The following is a 15,495-nucleotide window of genomic DNA, read 5'->3' as shown; positions in this document are numbered from 1 at the left end:
TATACGGAGGTTCCAAATTATCAACTCGGTCTTTACGTTTCTTATTGTAACATTTGGTCTAGTTCCCTTCCCTAACCTGCATACCTACTAATTCCCAAATGCCGACAGCTCAGACACTCCACTAGACGCATTCGTTATTTACCTCCATTGTCAAGATCCATGGCTAGATGTTCGTCAAGCGCTAAAATCCTGCACTGTAATCCTGTCTAGCAGCCCGCATTAACCTGTTAACAGATCCCCAGTTCTAGTTAGAGGCGTATGTTCTGGTTCTGAGATAGTACAACGCTACAACCTCTGGACGGATCAAGGTTCTGAGCCACGTTTGTATCTGATAGTCCCAGTACCAGCCGTGCCCACTGCCAGCCCGACCCAACCCAACCTAGTGACGCTGCGCAAATCCCCTTTCGCTTTTACCGGGCGCTCTATAAACTCCGCAACACCGCAGACTCCATGCAGAGGGCGCTTATACAATGGCGCCAGACCCCGATCTCAATCAAAGGTGCACCGTGGAAGCATCTGCGATGCCCTCCTCAACACAGAAACTATGCCCCCACTGGAGGAATGAAGCTCAGGCAAGAGAATCGGATGAGGAAAATCGAAGAGGAGACTCTTCCTTTCTACAGCCCGTCAAACTTCTACCCAGTCTATACTGGTGAAATTCTTGGGGCAAAGTACAGAGTTGTTGGGAAGCTCGGATTTGGTGCCAGCTCGACGGTTTGGCTCGCCTGGGATTTGGAGTTCGTGTCATGACTCTGCTTAAAAGACTGTGAGACTAACAAACCGCGCTGTAGGAAACAGGCTTACGTCGTTCTCAAGATCTTTGCACGAGGCTTGAGCTCGGCATTGGACCACGAAGTCACGATCTACAAATATCTCTCCGCGATCGATTCTAACCATCCTGGACGGAAATATATTCGCACCTGCCTTGATAGCTTCGAGGCCGACGGTCCCGATGGCAAGCATCAGTGTCTAGTACACACTCCTCTTTGGCAAACCCTCAGGGCACTCCAATACCAAGACAGTCGGCACAGACTCACGGAAGAGCTTCTTCGACCGGTGCTTACCTGCGTTATTCGAGCAATGGACTATCTACACAGTGAATGCCACTTGGTGCATACAGGTGCGAAATAGGCTGCGGTGTTCGACCACAAATTAACCCCCCAGCTGACGCTTACCTAGATATCAAGGCAAGCAACATTATGCTTGGTCTCGACGACCCCTCAGTTCTACAAGCCTTTGAACAAGCCGAGATGACCAACCCCAGCGCCCGGAATATCTACCCAGACCGAACAATTTACCAGTCTCGCCCCATCGACAGGCCAAAGGCCATTGGACTTCCCGTCTTGAGCGATTTCGGGCTAGCCAGATTCGAATGGGGAACTGGGGAGGACGATATTCAGCCAGAAATCTACACGGCACCCGAGGTGTTACTGGATATGGACTGGAGCTACAGTGTTGACATCTGGAACATTGGCACTATGGTACGGGTTTTCCCCTGGGCAACGCTGAATCGGATTTGGATTGCTGCTTGCTAACCCCTCAAGCCTTTTCAGATCTGGGATCTTTTCTACGATAAACATCTGTTTGACGCCTATGACCCGATCACAAACAAGCTTTCAAATAAATATCACCTAGCAGAAATGGTAGCCTATCTCGGCACGCCCCCTCTATCATTCTTAGAAAAGAGTGAGACTAGTTGGAAGTATTTTGACCGATCGGGTAAGTTCATTCGTTTCACGAGTCTGTTTGTTGAGCACTGGAGGCTAAGCTTCTTCATACAGGCCGCCTTCTAACTGGAATCGATCTTGCCGACAAGCTATCACTTGAGGCTCGAGAAGAACGGCTTGAAGGCGAAAAGAAAGTTCTATTTCTTAACTTTATCAGGTCAATGTTGCGAGGGGACCCGAAGGACCGACTAACGGCTCGTGAGCTTCTCGATGACCCGTGGCTAAACGACTATAACGTTTGAGAGACTGGTACATGCCGGCTTGTGGACTGGGACATCTCTTCATCAAGATTGTTGCCATATCTGACACTCACATGATACATCGGTCGCCCTTGATTGAGTTCAGCCGCATAAACCCCACTCTATATACAGATTAGGAAGAGCGGCACATCTTTGGCTAACACCCATACAATATTGGAGGCAATTGGCTTTGGGGACTTTCCTTCTCGTCCGTGAAGTCTCTACTTAGTCCGTATGACCGGCACGCGTGAAACCTTGAGGGCATATCGACTTCTTGAGTCTTGCCATGATTCCGCAGCGTATGCCTTGTTGCTTGGATACTCCTATGGTGGTGGCTCCTGACTGTTAAGACCCTCTCCAATTGAGACGGTTTCGCTGTTCCCCATCATCTTGAGCTCAGAGAATATACTTGTGGTTGAGAGCTCTGTCTCCCTCCAAGCCATTCGTGGTGGCTCCCTCTGCGATCAACTTCTCCTTCTTCTTGTTCCGTGAGCGCAACAAGAGCCAACAAGAGCCGTAGAGGAACGCGGCAACCACGGTGAGGCCAGCCGTGACGCCGTTGCCCTGAATGTACCTCGGGCCTTGTTGGGTTGGATAGAGCTGCGAAGAGACAAAGTTGGAGAGATTTCCAATCGAGCTCGCAAGAGGCATACCGAAGGCACGCTTGTCGTCGGGGGCAAAAGTCCCCGCGGCCCAGGTGACGGCCAAAGTAGATATGGGATAGATTCCTGGTGCGCAAAACATCTTTCTGTTAGCCAAAGAAGAAGCCACCAAAAATTCAAAGTTCAGACAGCCTAGTAGGGTGGGTGCCTTGGTGGCACAGGTATGTCCAGTTAGAAGAAAACACATACCCAGGACGAGGATAAACATGGCGGCATAGCCAGCGTGCGCATTCGACGTGCCAACGGCTATGAGGTAGCCGGCCACGACAGGAACACAGCATCCGATAATGAATGCTCCTCGACGCTTGAACCGATCCGAGAAATAGACGACCGTGACCAAAGACACGGCGCCGACGACATAGACCGGGATGGTCATGTAATTGACGTGTAGATTCGCATAACTGTCTCGGGTTCACTTTGTAAGCCAAAAAATGCACCATGACTGAATTTCCTTTTTTGCCTTTTTGTCTTTTTGAGAACCAAAAAAAAAAAAGGGGGGGGGGGGGGCAGAGCAGAAGGGGGGAAGGGGAGGACACCAAACTCACCCGAGACCTGCAAGGATGGTTGGCAAGAAGATGTTGAAACCGTTGATGGCGACGGAAGAGGTAAAGAAGGCGACACCGAGCATGTAGACGAACGGCTCGAGGAGGGCAATCTTGATCCACCTGCGATCAAACCGTTCGGGCCCACGGTATATCGCGTCGCGCTCCTTTCGAAGGCGCATGGTCTCCTTCTCCTCGGCGGTCAGGAACCAGGCGGTCTCGGCCGTGCCGGGGAGAAACATCCAGCACGTGCCGCCGACGACGACGGTGATGGCGAACTCGATGATGAAGAGCCACCTCCACGCCGCGAGACCCCGCCGGGTGCCCATCTGCTGGATGGCCCAGGCGAAGAGGCCGCCGAACGCGCCCGAGACGCACATTGCCAGATTGTTCGTGATGATCCGCTTGCCCGCCAGGTGGCGGGGGTAGATGGTGGAGAAGAGGTAGGCGAACCCCTGCTCGAGGCCGCCGCCGGCGGCGTTGACGAGCATACGGCAGACGACGGCCTGCGCGTAGTTCTGCACGAAAGCCGTGCCCAACGTGGACGCGCTCCAGATGAAGAAGGCCGTCCCAAGAGCCTTGTTGGCACCGAACCGCCGGACGGCCAGCACCCACGGGATCTCAAACAGCATCGTGGTCAGGCTGGAAAACGTGTTGATGTTCCCGAACTGCCGGCCGTGGAGACCAATGTCGGCATCGAATCCGAAGACACGCGCGTTCCCCAGCTGCACATATAGACGATGGCATTGTGTCAGTACAAACGATGAAAATAACAGTACTAGGGAGTTAACTCGTAGTAGCCGAACGCCCCTCGAGGGGAACGGGGGGAAGAAGAGAGAGGAAGAAGGAGGAGGAGGAGGAGGAGTTGGTGGGATTCTCCCTCACTCACGTTGTTTCTGTCCAGAGCGCAAAGAACCATAAACACGAACGACGCCGGTATGGTGTATCTGTCGAACTTCCTGAAAGCGGCCTTCTCCTTCTCAGGGTCAATGTGAATGACAGCATGGTGGCTTGCCAGCCCGTCGTCACCGGCATCTACCACCTCATCTCTCACGGGGTACTTGGTGTCAACAAGACCTTGCTTCTTCTCCGTCTCAGCATTGGCATCCATCTCTGCAGATGATGGTTTGACGGTGGCCTCCACAGGAAGCCAACGATGCTTTGGGAAGGGGGATTCCGAGTTCAGGGGACAGCTTCAAAAAGTCACGAGTCTGCGAAGATGATGAAACGTCTTTGAGTTCTTGCATTGAGAGTCATGACAGAGTAGCTGAGGCCGGGCTACCTTATTTATGCTTGTGCTTGCCGTGTGAGTCTTCTCGCGCAGCACTCTCTGTACGTATGCATCCATCCCTTCACAGTCGTGACAGAGAAAATAGATGACGATAAGGCATGTTGCGGTGGACGGAAAGGGATGCATCCTATGTAGATAATGCTTCTCGAAAGATGGCAACAAGCAAAGTAGATCGGCTTTTGCCGATCTGGTCGGCGCTCAACGCGATGATGAAAAAGTACGGGTCACTTGGCTGCCGAAAATACAGGAGGAGATACCTGTAGATTAAGTCTATGCGCCTCACCATTAGCGTCAACTTCGTAGATCGAGTTCATTCGCTTATCAACGGATCGGAAAATCCCGACGCAACTGGGAGAGAGATTTGGCTCCCTAGTCCAGTGTAAATTATAAGGTACCTTTGTTGTCTTATCTACCTAGGTCGAATCATACTTTCCTTAGATAACCTAGATAACTCGACACTGTACTGGCGAGCCCTCCGTGGTGTATGCATGTATGTATGTGCTCCGTACAGATTCTCTCTCGTACCTACATAAGTAGACATGGTGCCGACTCATTGCTAAAGTACGTACGTACGCAGATTAGGAAGTCAAGGTTGTACAGGTCACCCACGCTTGTGAGGAGGTACCTGACGACACGAGGCACAGAAAGCACAAGAGAATGCAGAGAAAACAAGAGGATGAGTGTCACAAGACCGTACGCATGCGAGTACACGATTGTGACAATGTAACATGTTATTCCCTTCGGTAGTCACGAAGCTATAGGCGAGGGATACGATAGGGTGACATAAGAGACCGTACATAAGGTGCTTACTTACCTGCCACCTCGGTCGAGAAACAGTGTTCATTACCAAATCCTCTCTCTCACACACACACTCTCTCTCACATCGATAATGTGATAGATAAATGGCACTCACACGATTTCAGTTTTGAGCTTTCAATTGGAAATCTGGCTGATATTATGTAGGTATCTTCTGCATCCATCCATTATAAAAAGGCGATGAGATTGGTCTGTGGTCCCAGAGGCACTCTCTCAAATACACAGCTATTTTGACACGTGGTATAATCGGTACACAACACGACTTTTGTTTTTCTTCTCTCATCTCTCATCCCTCCTCACACCCTCTCTCCTCTTGACGCATCACCACTGATCATGGCGACCACGTTAGGTGAACAACGGAGACAAGTCGCGCACGTTCGCGCATGGAGAACCAAGGGAAGTGTCTCTGAGATCTCGATAAGAGGCAACAACCAATCGAGCAAATCAAATGTCTCATTTAGATGATGTTTCTGATGCCGGCCATGAGGTAACCCTTGATCCCCTTCTTCTTGTTTTCCTCAATCATGGACATGACGCTGGCGCGTCTCTGATCCTCTGGAACATCGCGGCCACTGATGGCGAGCTGAGACTCTCTCATGCCCGTGTAAATGTCAATATCCTTTGTTCGGATAAACAGGGGGCGGTCCGAGGGGACATAGTACCAGCTGTAGACTTTCCAGCACAGATAGAGGAAAATGAGAAGGGGTCCGGCGAGGTAGAGTTGGAAAAAAGTCTCGGAGTCCAAGTTGGGTCCGCCGACCGGGTACAATGCGGTGTAAAACTGGGCTATCAGAGCGATGATGTTGATGAGGAGACAGAGGTATGAGCCATAGATACCGAATGCGGCGCGGAAGGGGAGCTCGTCCACACTGTGACCGTTGGCCTTCCAGGCGGCGCGGAAGCGAATGTGCGCCAGAGCGATGCTGCCGTAGACGAAGAGGATCGCGAGACCAGACAGAGACAGAAGCCAGGTGAAAATAGTGCCACCGTCTTTGGCCAAGTTGATAAAGGCAAGGCATCCAAAGAGGAGCTGAACAATGACCACGGGCACCGGGCGGCCTTTCTTGTCAACATAAGCTAGGATCTTGGGAGCCATGCCATTTGCAGCAAGGGCCTGGACAGTACGGGTCGAACCAAAGGTACACGAGTTCGCGACACTCATGACCGCCATCAAGATGACGGCGTTGAAGATCGACGGGAGGACCTTGATGCCAGCGAGTTGGATGGCAATGACGAAAGGTGAGTGACGGGACTCGGAGCCTTCTCCAGAGTACAGTGGGCTGTTTGCAGGTACGATCAAACCAACCAGGAAAAGGTTGACAATGTAGAAGATGGCGATACGCCACACCACCTGCTTGGAGGCTCTTGGGATTTCTCTCTTCGGGTCTGCGGCTTCAGCGGCAGCCAATCCAGTCAGCTCAGTGCCAGTGTAGGCGAAAGCAGCAGTAACGAAGACGCTGCAGAAGCCGTGGAAGCCATTGAGGAACGCAGAATAGGGCGAATGCCAGTATCTGGCTCCAATATAGCCTCGGTCATCTGTAGGCACACCACCACAGTCGATGATGATGCCGAGAATGATGAAGCCTGTGCAAGCGAGAACCTTGATGATACTGAGGACGAACTCGACCTGGGGCATATCATTAGTTCAGTGCGGCCTCTAGACATGGACATGCAAGAACCGACCTCTCCATATCCTCTCACGCCGAAAAATTGAATCGCAACAAGGGCGACCAGAAGCGGAACGATCCAAGCGCTGTTGTTGATACCGTCCGAGCCATGCCAGTAGTGGATAATGTTGCAAGCGGCCGAAATTTCGAAGGGAAGCACCGTGAGCCAAGAGATGGCATATTCCCATCCACAGGCAAATCCAAGAGACGGATCGACGAAGCGACAGATGTACATGGTGAAGGCACCGTTGATCGGATACATGACGCTCATTTCGGCGAGTGCTTGCATCATGAGATAGCTAAAAAGATCATGATGTCAGACAAGAGGCCAGACTGCGGCTGACACAACCGGACAGAACTTACACCATGAGACCTGCGAGGAAAGTAAGAGAGTTAGCGATTGCGTCTTTCACAAAGTCTTGCTGGAGATGGGATAGAGGTCACACTCACCGACAATCATGAAACCCAGAAGGACAGAGGCAGGGCCACCCGTCTGGAAAGCACCCCCAGAACCAACAAACAGACCGGCACCAATGGCACCACCACTACGAGCATTCAATCAGTACGGAGTCGGTGTCGCGGGTTGCGTGTTGCGTGTTGCTTACATGGCAATCATCTGCATATGTCTGCCTTTGAGGTTGCGGTGCAGTTTGTTCACATCGGTTGCGACCATGGCCTGGTCCTCTGGGTCGACGCTGAACTGGCGACCCCGGGCATGAGCCGAGAACGAGCCATTGCGACCTTCGCCGTTGGCGTCCTTCTCGCCCACGAGATTGGGGTCTTCTTTGTTCATCTTTGCTGTTAATATTCGGTGGCTCGACGAAGAGGGAGCAGATGAGAAAGAGGGATCAGGGATAGGGAGAGAGGCGTCGGATGCCAGATTGCCTCGGAGGGAGCAGATGAGAAAGAGGGATCAGGGATAGGGAGAGAGGCGTTGGATGCCAGATTGCCTCGGGTCTCTTTATACGTTCCAAGCTTTCCCAAGCGCCACAAGCTCGACAAGCTCCTCGACCAAGCAACCCTTGACATGTCTGTGTGTGTAGTGACCTGCGCAGTGCGGCAATTCCTCCGCAGATAGGCGTCCGCCCGCGATTGGACCAAGTGGTTCGGGGCGCAACAGATCCCGGGATCCATTCGCCCTCGCATTGGCGGCTGCCACGGTGAGGTAACATCGGGCTGACCAGCGTCAGGCTGCAAGAGGCATAGTGCAAGATAAGGTCTAGGTGGAGAGGGCGCGCCATTGGCCGGAGGGGGCAGGGATTTCCTTCTAGAATCAGGCCGGGGCTCGTAGAGTGTCATCTGTAGATAGGGATGTCGCACTCGGAGAAGGCGAGGGTGGAATTGATGCCCTGTGCTGGGCCTTAACAGTCGACGGAGCGTTTGAGGCGGGGAGGCCGCAGGGGTTGTCGTCCTGTTGTGGAAGCTCGAACGACGACCAGACACATCCGAGGCCACCGATGCCACCGAGGCTCACTAGGCCACCACCGTCGAGGGCGACCAGGGAGACCAGGGAGATCAGCGAGCGCACAGGAGGGTCCAGCAGGGAACCAGGAGGACCCCAGGAGGAGCTCGAAGGACGATAGCCTGTCAAGCATCCAATCCGTCAATTGTCAATTTGTCAATTCATCCAGTGATCATCGATCAGATCGAGCCGTGCGTGGTTTGACGGGGCCGCGCACAATAGTCTACACGACGACATCAGATGATGCTCGCCCACGTCCCGAAAGGACGAGCACGGCAAGCCACCACTTTGCATTCTCTGCCCGTGGCCCATACAAACACCGTCTCTCAACGGCTACACTTACCACGTATCGCTTATCAAAGGACACGCTGATCCGGAAAACGTCCTACTGTACAATACGAGTACTCACTACTCCCGAACATACATTAGTTTACGTAACTCATTTCTGAGCAGTGCCGTCGTCACTCGTTCGTCACCTGTTGGTCTCAAGCCACATCCGTCCACGAACCTGCACTTGGACGGTGCATCCTGTACCGATGCGGGATGCAGAGGCGAGGACCAGCCACACGAGACCACGAGACCCTCACGCGACTCGATTTACCTTGCATGAGTTACCCAAAACGAGATGTGTAATCTCGTGTTCGCCTAGATGCCTCAGAGCGGTTGTCGACTTTCTCATCCAGTCCATGCAGGACGAGTCAAGAGTACTGCACAGTAGGTTCTGTGAGAGTAGTGACCTGCCCTGGCACGTTGCCCTGCATCGTAGGAACTTGCAAGTCGTCCAGTGTCCAGTATCCCGCATCCAGCGTCCAGTGTACCGAAGGTTCCTGTGGCCGAGGCTGGTGGATTTGTTGTTGCGCAAAATCTGGGGAGAAGCTCCTGCACATCCATTGGGCCGCGCTCTGGCTGGCTGGGCCTTGGCATCTCTTCCCGCTGCGTGAAAAAAGTTCCTGCGCCGCATCAGGTACTGATGTGGACTTGAGGGATTGTAGATGACCGCGTCGAAATTTCCCAACCCTTCGGCAAATGCACCGTGTCCTCATCTGTCCCTCTCTCCTCTCTCTCCTCGACGTCTAGACTCACAATACCTCGAATCACAACTACCTACGGCGCTTGGACCAATTTGATCCGAGAATTCTGATAACCACAACGTTTGTAAAGAAGAAGGGGGCATACAGCACGGCAAGGAGTGGTGAACGATCCCATTAGATCAAGCCTTCAACTTCGGCATTACAAGCCCACATACACCTACCCTCTATTTCACAATCATGAGGCTCACCGCCGACCTGATCAACAACTCTTTATCATATCTGAACCCGCTCAAGGAGCGGGAGCTTGACCTCCGAGGTATGTCTGAAAAGAGCAGATGCTACACTTGAATCCGTTTTTGTTTGAGCGCGCAGGACATAATTGACCACACTCTCGGTGTTGTTTTGTCGACATTACAGGCCACAAAATCCCTACCATCGAGAACCTTGGTGTCGCTGGTCCACAAGACGCCATCGACTTTACAGACAACGACATCATCACCATCTCCAACTTCCCTCTCTCGCCTCGGTTAAACACGCTGTTGTGTGCGCGGAATCGCATCCAGAGCGTCGACAAGAGAATCGCCGAGCAGATCCCAAACCTGACAACGCTTGTCCTCACCGCAAACCATGTCAAAGAGCTGGGAGATCTGGAGGGGCTGATGGGGTGTGGAAGGTTGACGCATCTATGTTTGCTGGAGAACCCGGTGACGAAAAAAGAAGTGAGTGGACCAACGCGCGCTGCTGGATTGTTGTGCAACACCCCCGCAAGTCGACGCTGCTGACTTTCTTTGTGTTTCCTCCTGCAGCACTACAGACTCTACCTCATATGGGCGATCCCGTCGTTACGATTCCTCGACTTTCAAAAGGTCCGAGACGCCGAACGGGAGCAAGCAACCGAACTTTTTGGCACTGCTGAAGAACCATCCGAATTGGCAGCAAAGATCAAAGGTGTCAAGAGCAGGTCGTTTGATGTATCTGGTGCCGCCGTCAACGGAAAAGCCGACGGTAAGCGGAAAGGCGTACGGACTCAGTTGACCGAGACGGAGAAGAAGAGGGTGCAAGAGATGATCAAGAACGCAAAGAGTCTGGCGGAAATCACGAGGATAGAGAAAGATCTCGCCGAAGGTCGCATACCGGCTGGGGCAGCTGATGCAGACCGAATGGTGTCGTAAACAGAGGACGCCAGAGAGAGATTTGGGAACGACGGTGCGATAGTCCGAGTAATCGTGAATGCATTCGTTACCCTTGTAGCATGCATATAGCGCCGTCAATCAAATCAATGTCTTCACGTCCTCCTCATCCGAGCAGTAATAGTAGCCTTTCCTTGCTGGCTGGTTCTCCGGTTCTCCCGTCCACTGAAACTCCGATCCGGGGGTACGAGTGCGAGCACGTGTCAGAGCGCTGCATAAGATAGGTACCGAGTGCAGAGGAGCGTAATGCCTCGCACCCATTTTTCATTTCCTATTTTTCCAGTAAGAATCTCCAAAAGGCCTGGCTCACGATCAAACCGTCGTGCGGCAAATCCACCTTCTTTACGTGCTCGTTGTAGGCCTCGTCGTCAAAGATGCCGGTCGCGTGGCGCGTTTTGACGATTTCGTCCATGATCTCCTTGTTGAACTCGGGATGGCCTTGCACCGTCATCAGCCGTTTAGGCGAATACATGCCCTGGACTTTGCAGACGGGCGAAGACCCAAGCTCCTCGACACCGTCTGGGTAGAAAAGGACACAGTCGCGATGCATCTGGTGTATGCGCTGCAAAAAAAGAGTAAAATTTTTGTTAGTTCTGATATACGTACGTACATGTATCTTGTCCGGATCTTTTTCCACGCTGTGAGGGCGTGGTAGGTGGTGGTATACATGACCATAGTGACGGGCTTCTCCAGCTGGGTCCACCAGGCAAAACACATCACGCCAATAGGGGGAAGGAGAGGGAAGGGTAATGCAAGTTTTGTCAAGTTGTGAGGCTGTAGGAACGTACCAGTTTATCGATCCCAAAGAGTTCTTTTCCTCTCGGCGACAAATCGACCTCGTTGACCGCAGCCTCCCAGCCCAATGGATTTCTCCCGACTTCGGCCTTCAAGGCCCGTCCTACGATCTGATGGCCGAAGCAGACACCGATAACGCGGACTTTGGTTTCTGACAGGATCATGGCCGTGTAGTCGACGAGCTTGTTGATCCACGGCGTGTCGGCGAACGAGTCGTGTTCTGTGTGGCACCAAAAACACATACTTCGTCAGCACGGAGTTTTAACAACAACAAACAGCAAGCCAGTCTGCCTCAGAGAGAGAGGATATGCCTTACTCGAACCGGTGATGAGAATGGCATCGATCGTGTCTGGGTCAGGATACTTGTCTGGCTCCAATTCGACTTGCCATTTCGACACTTCGAACCCCGTCTCTGGATCTACCAGATCAGGTCGACCCAGGGCTTTTGCACCGGCGCGAAGCAAGAACTCGAACACGCCACCGTAGCCGTGAAATTTCGCCTTGGTCTGGGGCAATGGTGTGTCGCATTCGAGGATCGCTATTCGAAACGGCTGCTGCTGCGTTTTCAAGTTCATTGTGGATATCGTTCAGATAGGTAGGTACCGTATCGGAAGAGAGAGATAGGAAGAAGACCAACAAGAGCTCTGCCGGCAAATGCTTGGGGTGATCTGATCTCGAATGTTAGAGAGATCTCGGAGAGGCCATTGCTTAGTTTTGTATACAGCGTATAAGTCGGACGTTGGATCGATGTCCAGCATGTTCTTTTTTTGTTTCCCTTATCTAATACCCAGCTGGGCAATTCATACATACGCCCTTTGTTCAACGAGACGCCACCCAGTCGTCCAATGGGCGACCAATTGCGTGCTAACTGGCATTTCACGGATATGAGCGCATCAAATCGCGGTTTTTCTTCGCACAACAAGCCGGATCGACGTGCAGACACTTGGGCCTTTTTACTTGCACTTGTACCGGTAAGTACATAAGTTGGTCCCAGGCTGGCTAAACACTCGTAGCTACACCTGAAGAACCTTGATAGGCACTGCAGGCATCGTTAAAAGCCCTGTCACCGCAGATCAAGGCCCCTGTATCGTGTCCTACACCGTGAGCCTCACCAGCCTAAGTCACCAGGACTCTGTGTACGACCTTGTCAGACACGACTAGAAGCGGGCGACTACGATGAAACTCGAATGTCCGACGTTCCATTTTCGCGTATTTACAGAGTAGTCCCGAGCACGACTTATCTTGTCCATATTAGCTGTAGACGCCAAAGCCCAAAGCGGTCGGTTACTTGGGAGCAACCCTCTTTGTCACAAGTTTTGCGATAGACGAGGATAACTTGTTCTACAACAACAGCAATACCTCGCATCAACCTGTTTGATCTGTGTCATTTGTCATCTGTCAGCCTTTCGTTCCGACGCTACCGAGAACATCCTTCAAATGCGTGGAAAGTACGACACAGTCATCGAGACCGCTGTTTGAGCCCAAGCCCTCACATAGAATTTGCAGAGGCGACGAGAACATCGTTTGGACGCAAATACTTACCCATGGCTGTGGCCAGACAGGACATGGCGCCTCTTCGACGAGATTCGCCTCCCCGTAATGGCTTTGCACCACCAGATGCATCGGTCCAACCCACCGAAGATACACCATTGATCAACAAAAAGTCCACAGAGGCACCATCCAACACTCACTTTCGAAACATATCACGCACTCGCTTCATCGTTCTCTTCCTGAGTATAATGTTTGGGTGTACCATTGCGTTTTTCGACTCGACACTCATGGCCTCCTCTCATCCAGTCATCACGTCCTATTTCCACGCATCAAACGCGGCATCTTGGCTGAGCACCGTGTTTTACCTATCTTCGACCGTCTTCCAGCCGCTCTATGGTCGAGTGTCTGACACCATTGGACGCAAACCGGTCGTTTTCTTTGCGGCGAGCATGTTTCTCGCAAGTACTGCCTGGTGCGGGTTCGCGGGTAACATTGGCAGCTTCATTGCCGCGAGAGCGGTCTGCGGTTTGGGAGCCGGAGGGGTAATGTCCATGTCGGCTATATTGACGAGTGACATTGTCAAGATTGAATACCGAGGGATTTACCAAAGCTATTTCAACATGGTGAGTCTTTACTGTCAACTCCCCGTAGCACTCATCTAACACCTGCATAGTCATGGGGCTTGGGCAACGGTCTCGGTGCCGTCTTGGGTGGACTGCTCTGTGACAAGCTGGGTTGGCGAGCCGCGTTCTATGTCCAGCTCCCTTTCATCTTAATATACGCTATATTGACCTTGGTCTTTTGCCCCTCCAACCTGGGACCGAATCTCGCAAAGACTCAAGGCAAATCGCTCCGACAAGCATTCAAAACCTTTGACACTCTCGGAGCCATTACACTCACGACAACCGTCACCTGCCTGATCCTGGGGGTGAATCTAGGTGGAAACGTCTTCACGTGGACACATCCGCTGGTCATCACCAGTCTTGTACTCTTCGCAGTCGCGGCCGTCTCTCTCTATTTCGTGGAGAGAAAGGCCCAACTTCCAATGCTGCCGCTGAAATTTCTCAGCACACGACCAATGGGCAATCTGATGTGGATGAATTTCTTTGGTGCCATTGTCACAAACACGGTCCTCTTCAACGTTCCGTTGTATCTTCAGGCCGTAAAGCAAACCAGTCCGACCGCCTCCGGCTTGAATCTTCTCATCCTCTTGCTGGGCGGCACGGCCTCGGCGCTTTTGTGTGGCCTGTACATCACTCTCACACGGAAGATGAAGCCGCCGATGGTCTTGGGCTTATTTATAATGCTCGGCGGAACGATATGTGTGACTTGTTTATCCGCCGACACGCCAACGTGGTCGGTGCCATTCCTCATCCCGTTCTGTTCAATCGGCCAAGGTCTGTCCTTCCCGGCAACTACGATTGCCTCATTGGCATTGAACTCTCAAGACGAACAGGCCGTGGTGACGACTACTCTGGGATTACTGCGGAATCTGGGTGCGATTCTCGGGGTTGCCATTAGTAGTTGGATCCTCCAGAACGCATTGCTCCTGTACCTGGACCGTCTGGTCACGGCTCCGGACGAACTGACCAAAGAAAACATCATACGAGCAGTGAGGGAATCGGTCCATGCCATCAAAAACCTCGATCCGGTGCATAAACGACAAGTCATCGAAGCGTACGCAAACAGTATCCGCGTGACTTTCTCCATGGCGATAGTCATCAGTGTTGTTTGCATTGTGATGATATCGCCTGTGCATATCCCGAATTTGCAGCGTCAGGAGGATTTGGACAAGGCGGGTACCGAGTATTCGGGGTCTGAGTCTGAGTCCGAGTCTGAGGGTGACGGTGGTGGCGACGAGAGTGAGATCGCGGTCCTCAATTCACCCAGTGAGCCTCTGTCACGCAGTCTCACTGCGAGTTCGAGGAGAAGCAGAGCTGCAGCGTCGTCATCGGTCGCGGGATCAATTCCAACAACAAGAGAATATGATCACCACAGCCTTGAGAGGAGACCGAGTTTCGACACAAGTTTTTCCATGTGAGAGACATGCGCGGACTCGGTTCCACAGTATCGGTCTTGGGCATTTTTGTCTCACTGTTTGTTCCAAGGTGTTGCTTTATGGAAAGGGATGATTGAGATACAGACAATGGGCGTAAACTTGGCATGATATTAGCACCGCATAGCACAGGATAGGATATTGGAGAATAGTGTGGCGGCGCATGGCGGTATGGCGTACGGCGTAGGAGAGTCATGGCGTGGAAAAGTAGAGTAGAGTGTGGTTATGATTGATTTCCTCGAGAATAACAAAGTACGATTATCTCGTTCCAGGTGGTGAATATGGAGAGCACGTATTGGGGCATACCCTGTACGATGTGTAGTAGGTGTGTGTACTCCGCCACACTGCGATTTGTTATGCTACGGGCAGTGTGTGCGGTGCTACGCTGCGCAAAACTGCAAATAAAAGTAGTAGTCGGTATGCGTACGTGTTACTTTTTGAGATTTTCCATCCGTTTGGCATTCTCGCGATGCTGCTGCTCTCTGCGCTCTCTCGTGCTGTAGGCCTACGTATCGGTGTTTATTTG

The 15,495-nt window shown here is 52.2% G+C and overlaps 6 protein-coding genes across 6 annotated transcripts; 3 read left to right on the top strand and 3 right to left on the bottom strand.

The window, feature by feature from the left end:
• Positions 1-450: 450 nt before the first annotated feature.
• Positions 451-1,969, top strand: PV08_08907 (uncharacterized protein; the record flags this gene model as incomplete). The annotated part of the gene is made up of 5 exons (XM_016383229.1): positions 451-737; positions 792-1,120; positions 1,180-1,481; positions 1,554-1,731; positions 1,782-1,969. 5 exons carry the CDS (start codon positions 451-453, stop codon positions 1,967-1,969), a joined length of 1,284 nt encoding a protein of 427 aa, XP_016233932.1.
• A 393-nt stretch (positions 1,970-2,362) lies between these two features.
• Positions 2,363-4,281, bottom strand: PV08_08906 (uncharacterized protein; the record flags this gene model as incomplete). Its single annotated transcript, XM_016383228.1, has 4 exons — positions 2,363-2,694; positions 2,818-3,029; positions 3,174-3,895; positions 4,060-4,281. 4 exons carry the CDS (start codon positions 4,279-4,281, stop codon positions 2,363-2,365), a joined length of 1,488 nt encoding a protein of 495 aa, XP_016233931.1.
• A 1,453-nt stretch (positions 4,282-5,734) lies between these two features.
• PV08_08905 (uncharacterized protein) lies at positions 5,735-7,737 on the bottom strand (the record flags this gene model as incomplete). The annotated part of the gene is made up of 4 exons (XM_016383227.1): positions 5,735-6,904; positions 6,961-7,243; positions 7,391-7,489; positions 7,550-7,737. 4 exons carry the CDS (start codon positions 7,735-7,737, stop codon positions 5,735-5,737), a joined length of 1,740 nt encoding a protein of 579 aa, XP_016233930.1.
• A 1,937-nt stretch (positions 7,738-9,674) lies between these two features.
• Positions 9,675-10,609, top strand: PV08_08904 (uncharacterized protein; the record flags this gene model as incomplete). Its single annotated transcript, XM_016383226.1, has 3 exons — positions 9,675-9,753; positions 9,855-10,156; positions 10,244-10,609. The coding sequence occupies 3 exons, from the start codon at positions 9,675-9,677 to the stop codon at positions 10,607-10,609; spliced, it is 747 nt and encodes a 248-aa protein (XP_016233929.1).
• A 289-nt stretch (positions 10,610-10,898) lies between these two features.
• PV08_08903 (uncharacterized protein) lies at positions 10,899-11,997 on the bottom strand (the record flags this gene model as incomplete). The annotated part of the gene is made up of 3 exons (XM_016383225.1): positions 10,899-11,189; positions 11,416-11,642; positions 11,739-11,997. 3 exons carry the CDS (start codon positions 11,995-11,997, stop codon positions 10,899-10,901), a joined length of 777 nt encoding a protein of 258 aa, XP_016233928.1.
• Positions 11,998-12,966: 969 nt separating this feature from the next.
• On the top strand, positions 12,967-14,954 carry PV08_08902 (uncharacterized protein; the record flags this gene model as incomplete). Its single annotated transcript, XM_016383224.1, has 2 exons — positions 12,967-13,536; positions 13,587-14,954. 2 exons carry the CDS (start codon positions 12,967-12,969, stop codon positions 14,952-14,954), a joined length of 1,938 nt encoding a protein of 645 aa, XP_016233927.1.
• Positions 14,955-15,495: the final 541 nt, after the last annotated feature.

Source organism: Exophiala spinifera (assembly GCF_000836115.1).
Source record: "Exophiala spinifera strain CBS 89968 unplaced genomic scaffold supercont1.6, whole genome shotgun sequence".
Lineage (NCBI taxonomy): Eukaryota > Fungi > Ascomycota > Eurotiomycetes > Chaetothyriales > Herpotrichiellaceae > Exophiala > Exophiala spinifera.
Note: the sequence above shows the minus strand (reverse complement) of the source record. Positions and strands in the feature narration are given on the sequence as shown.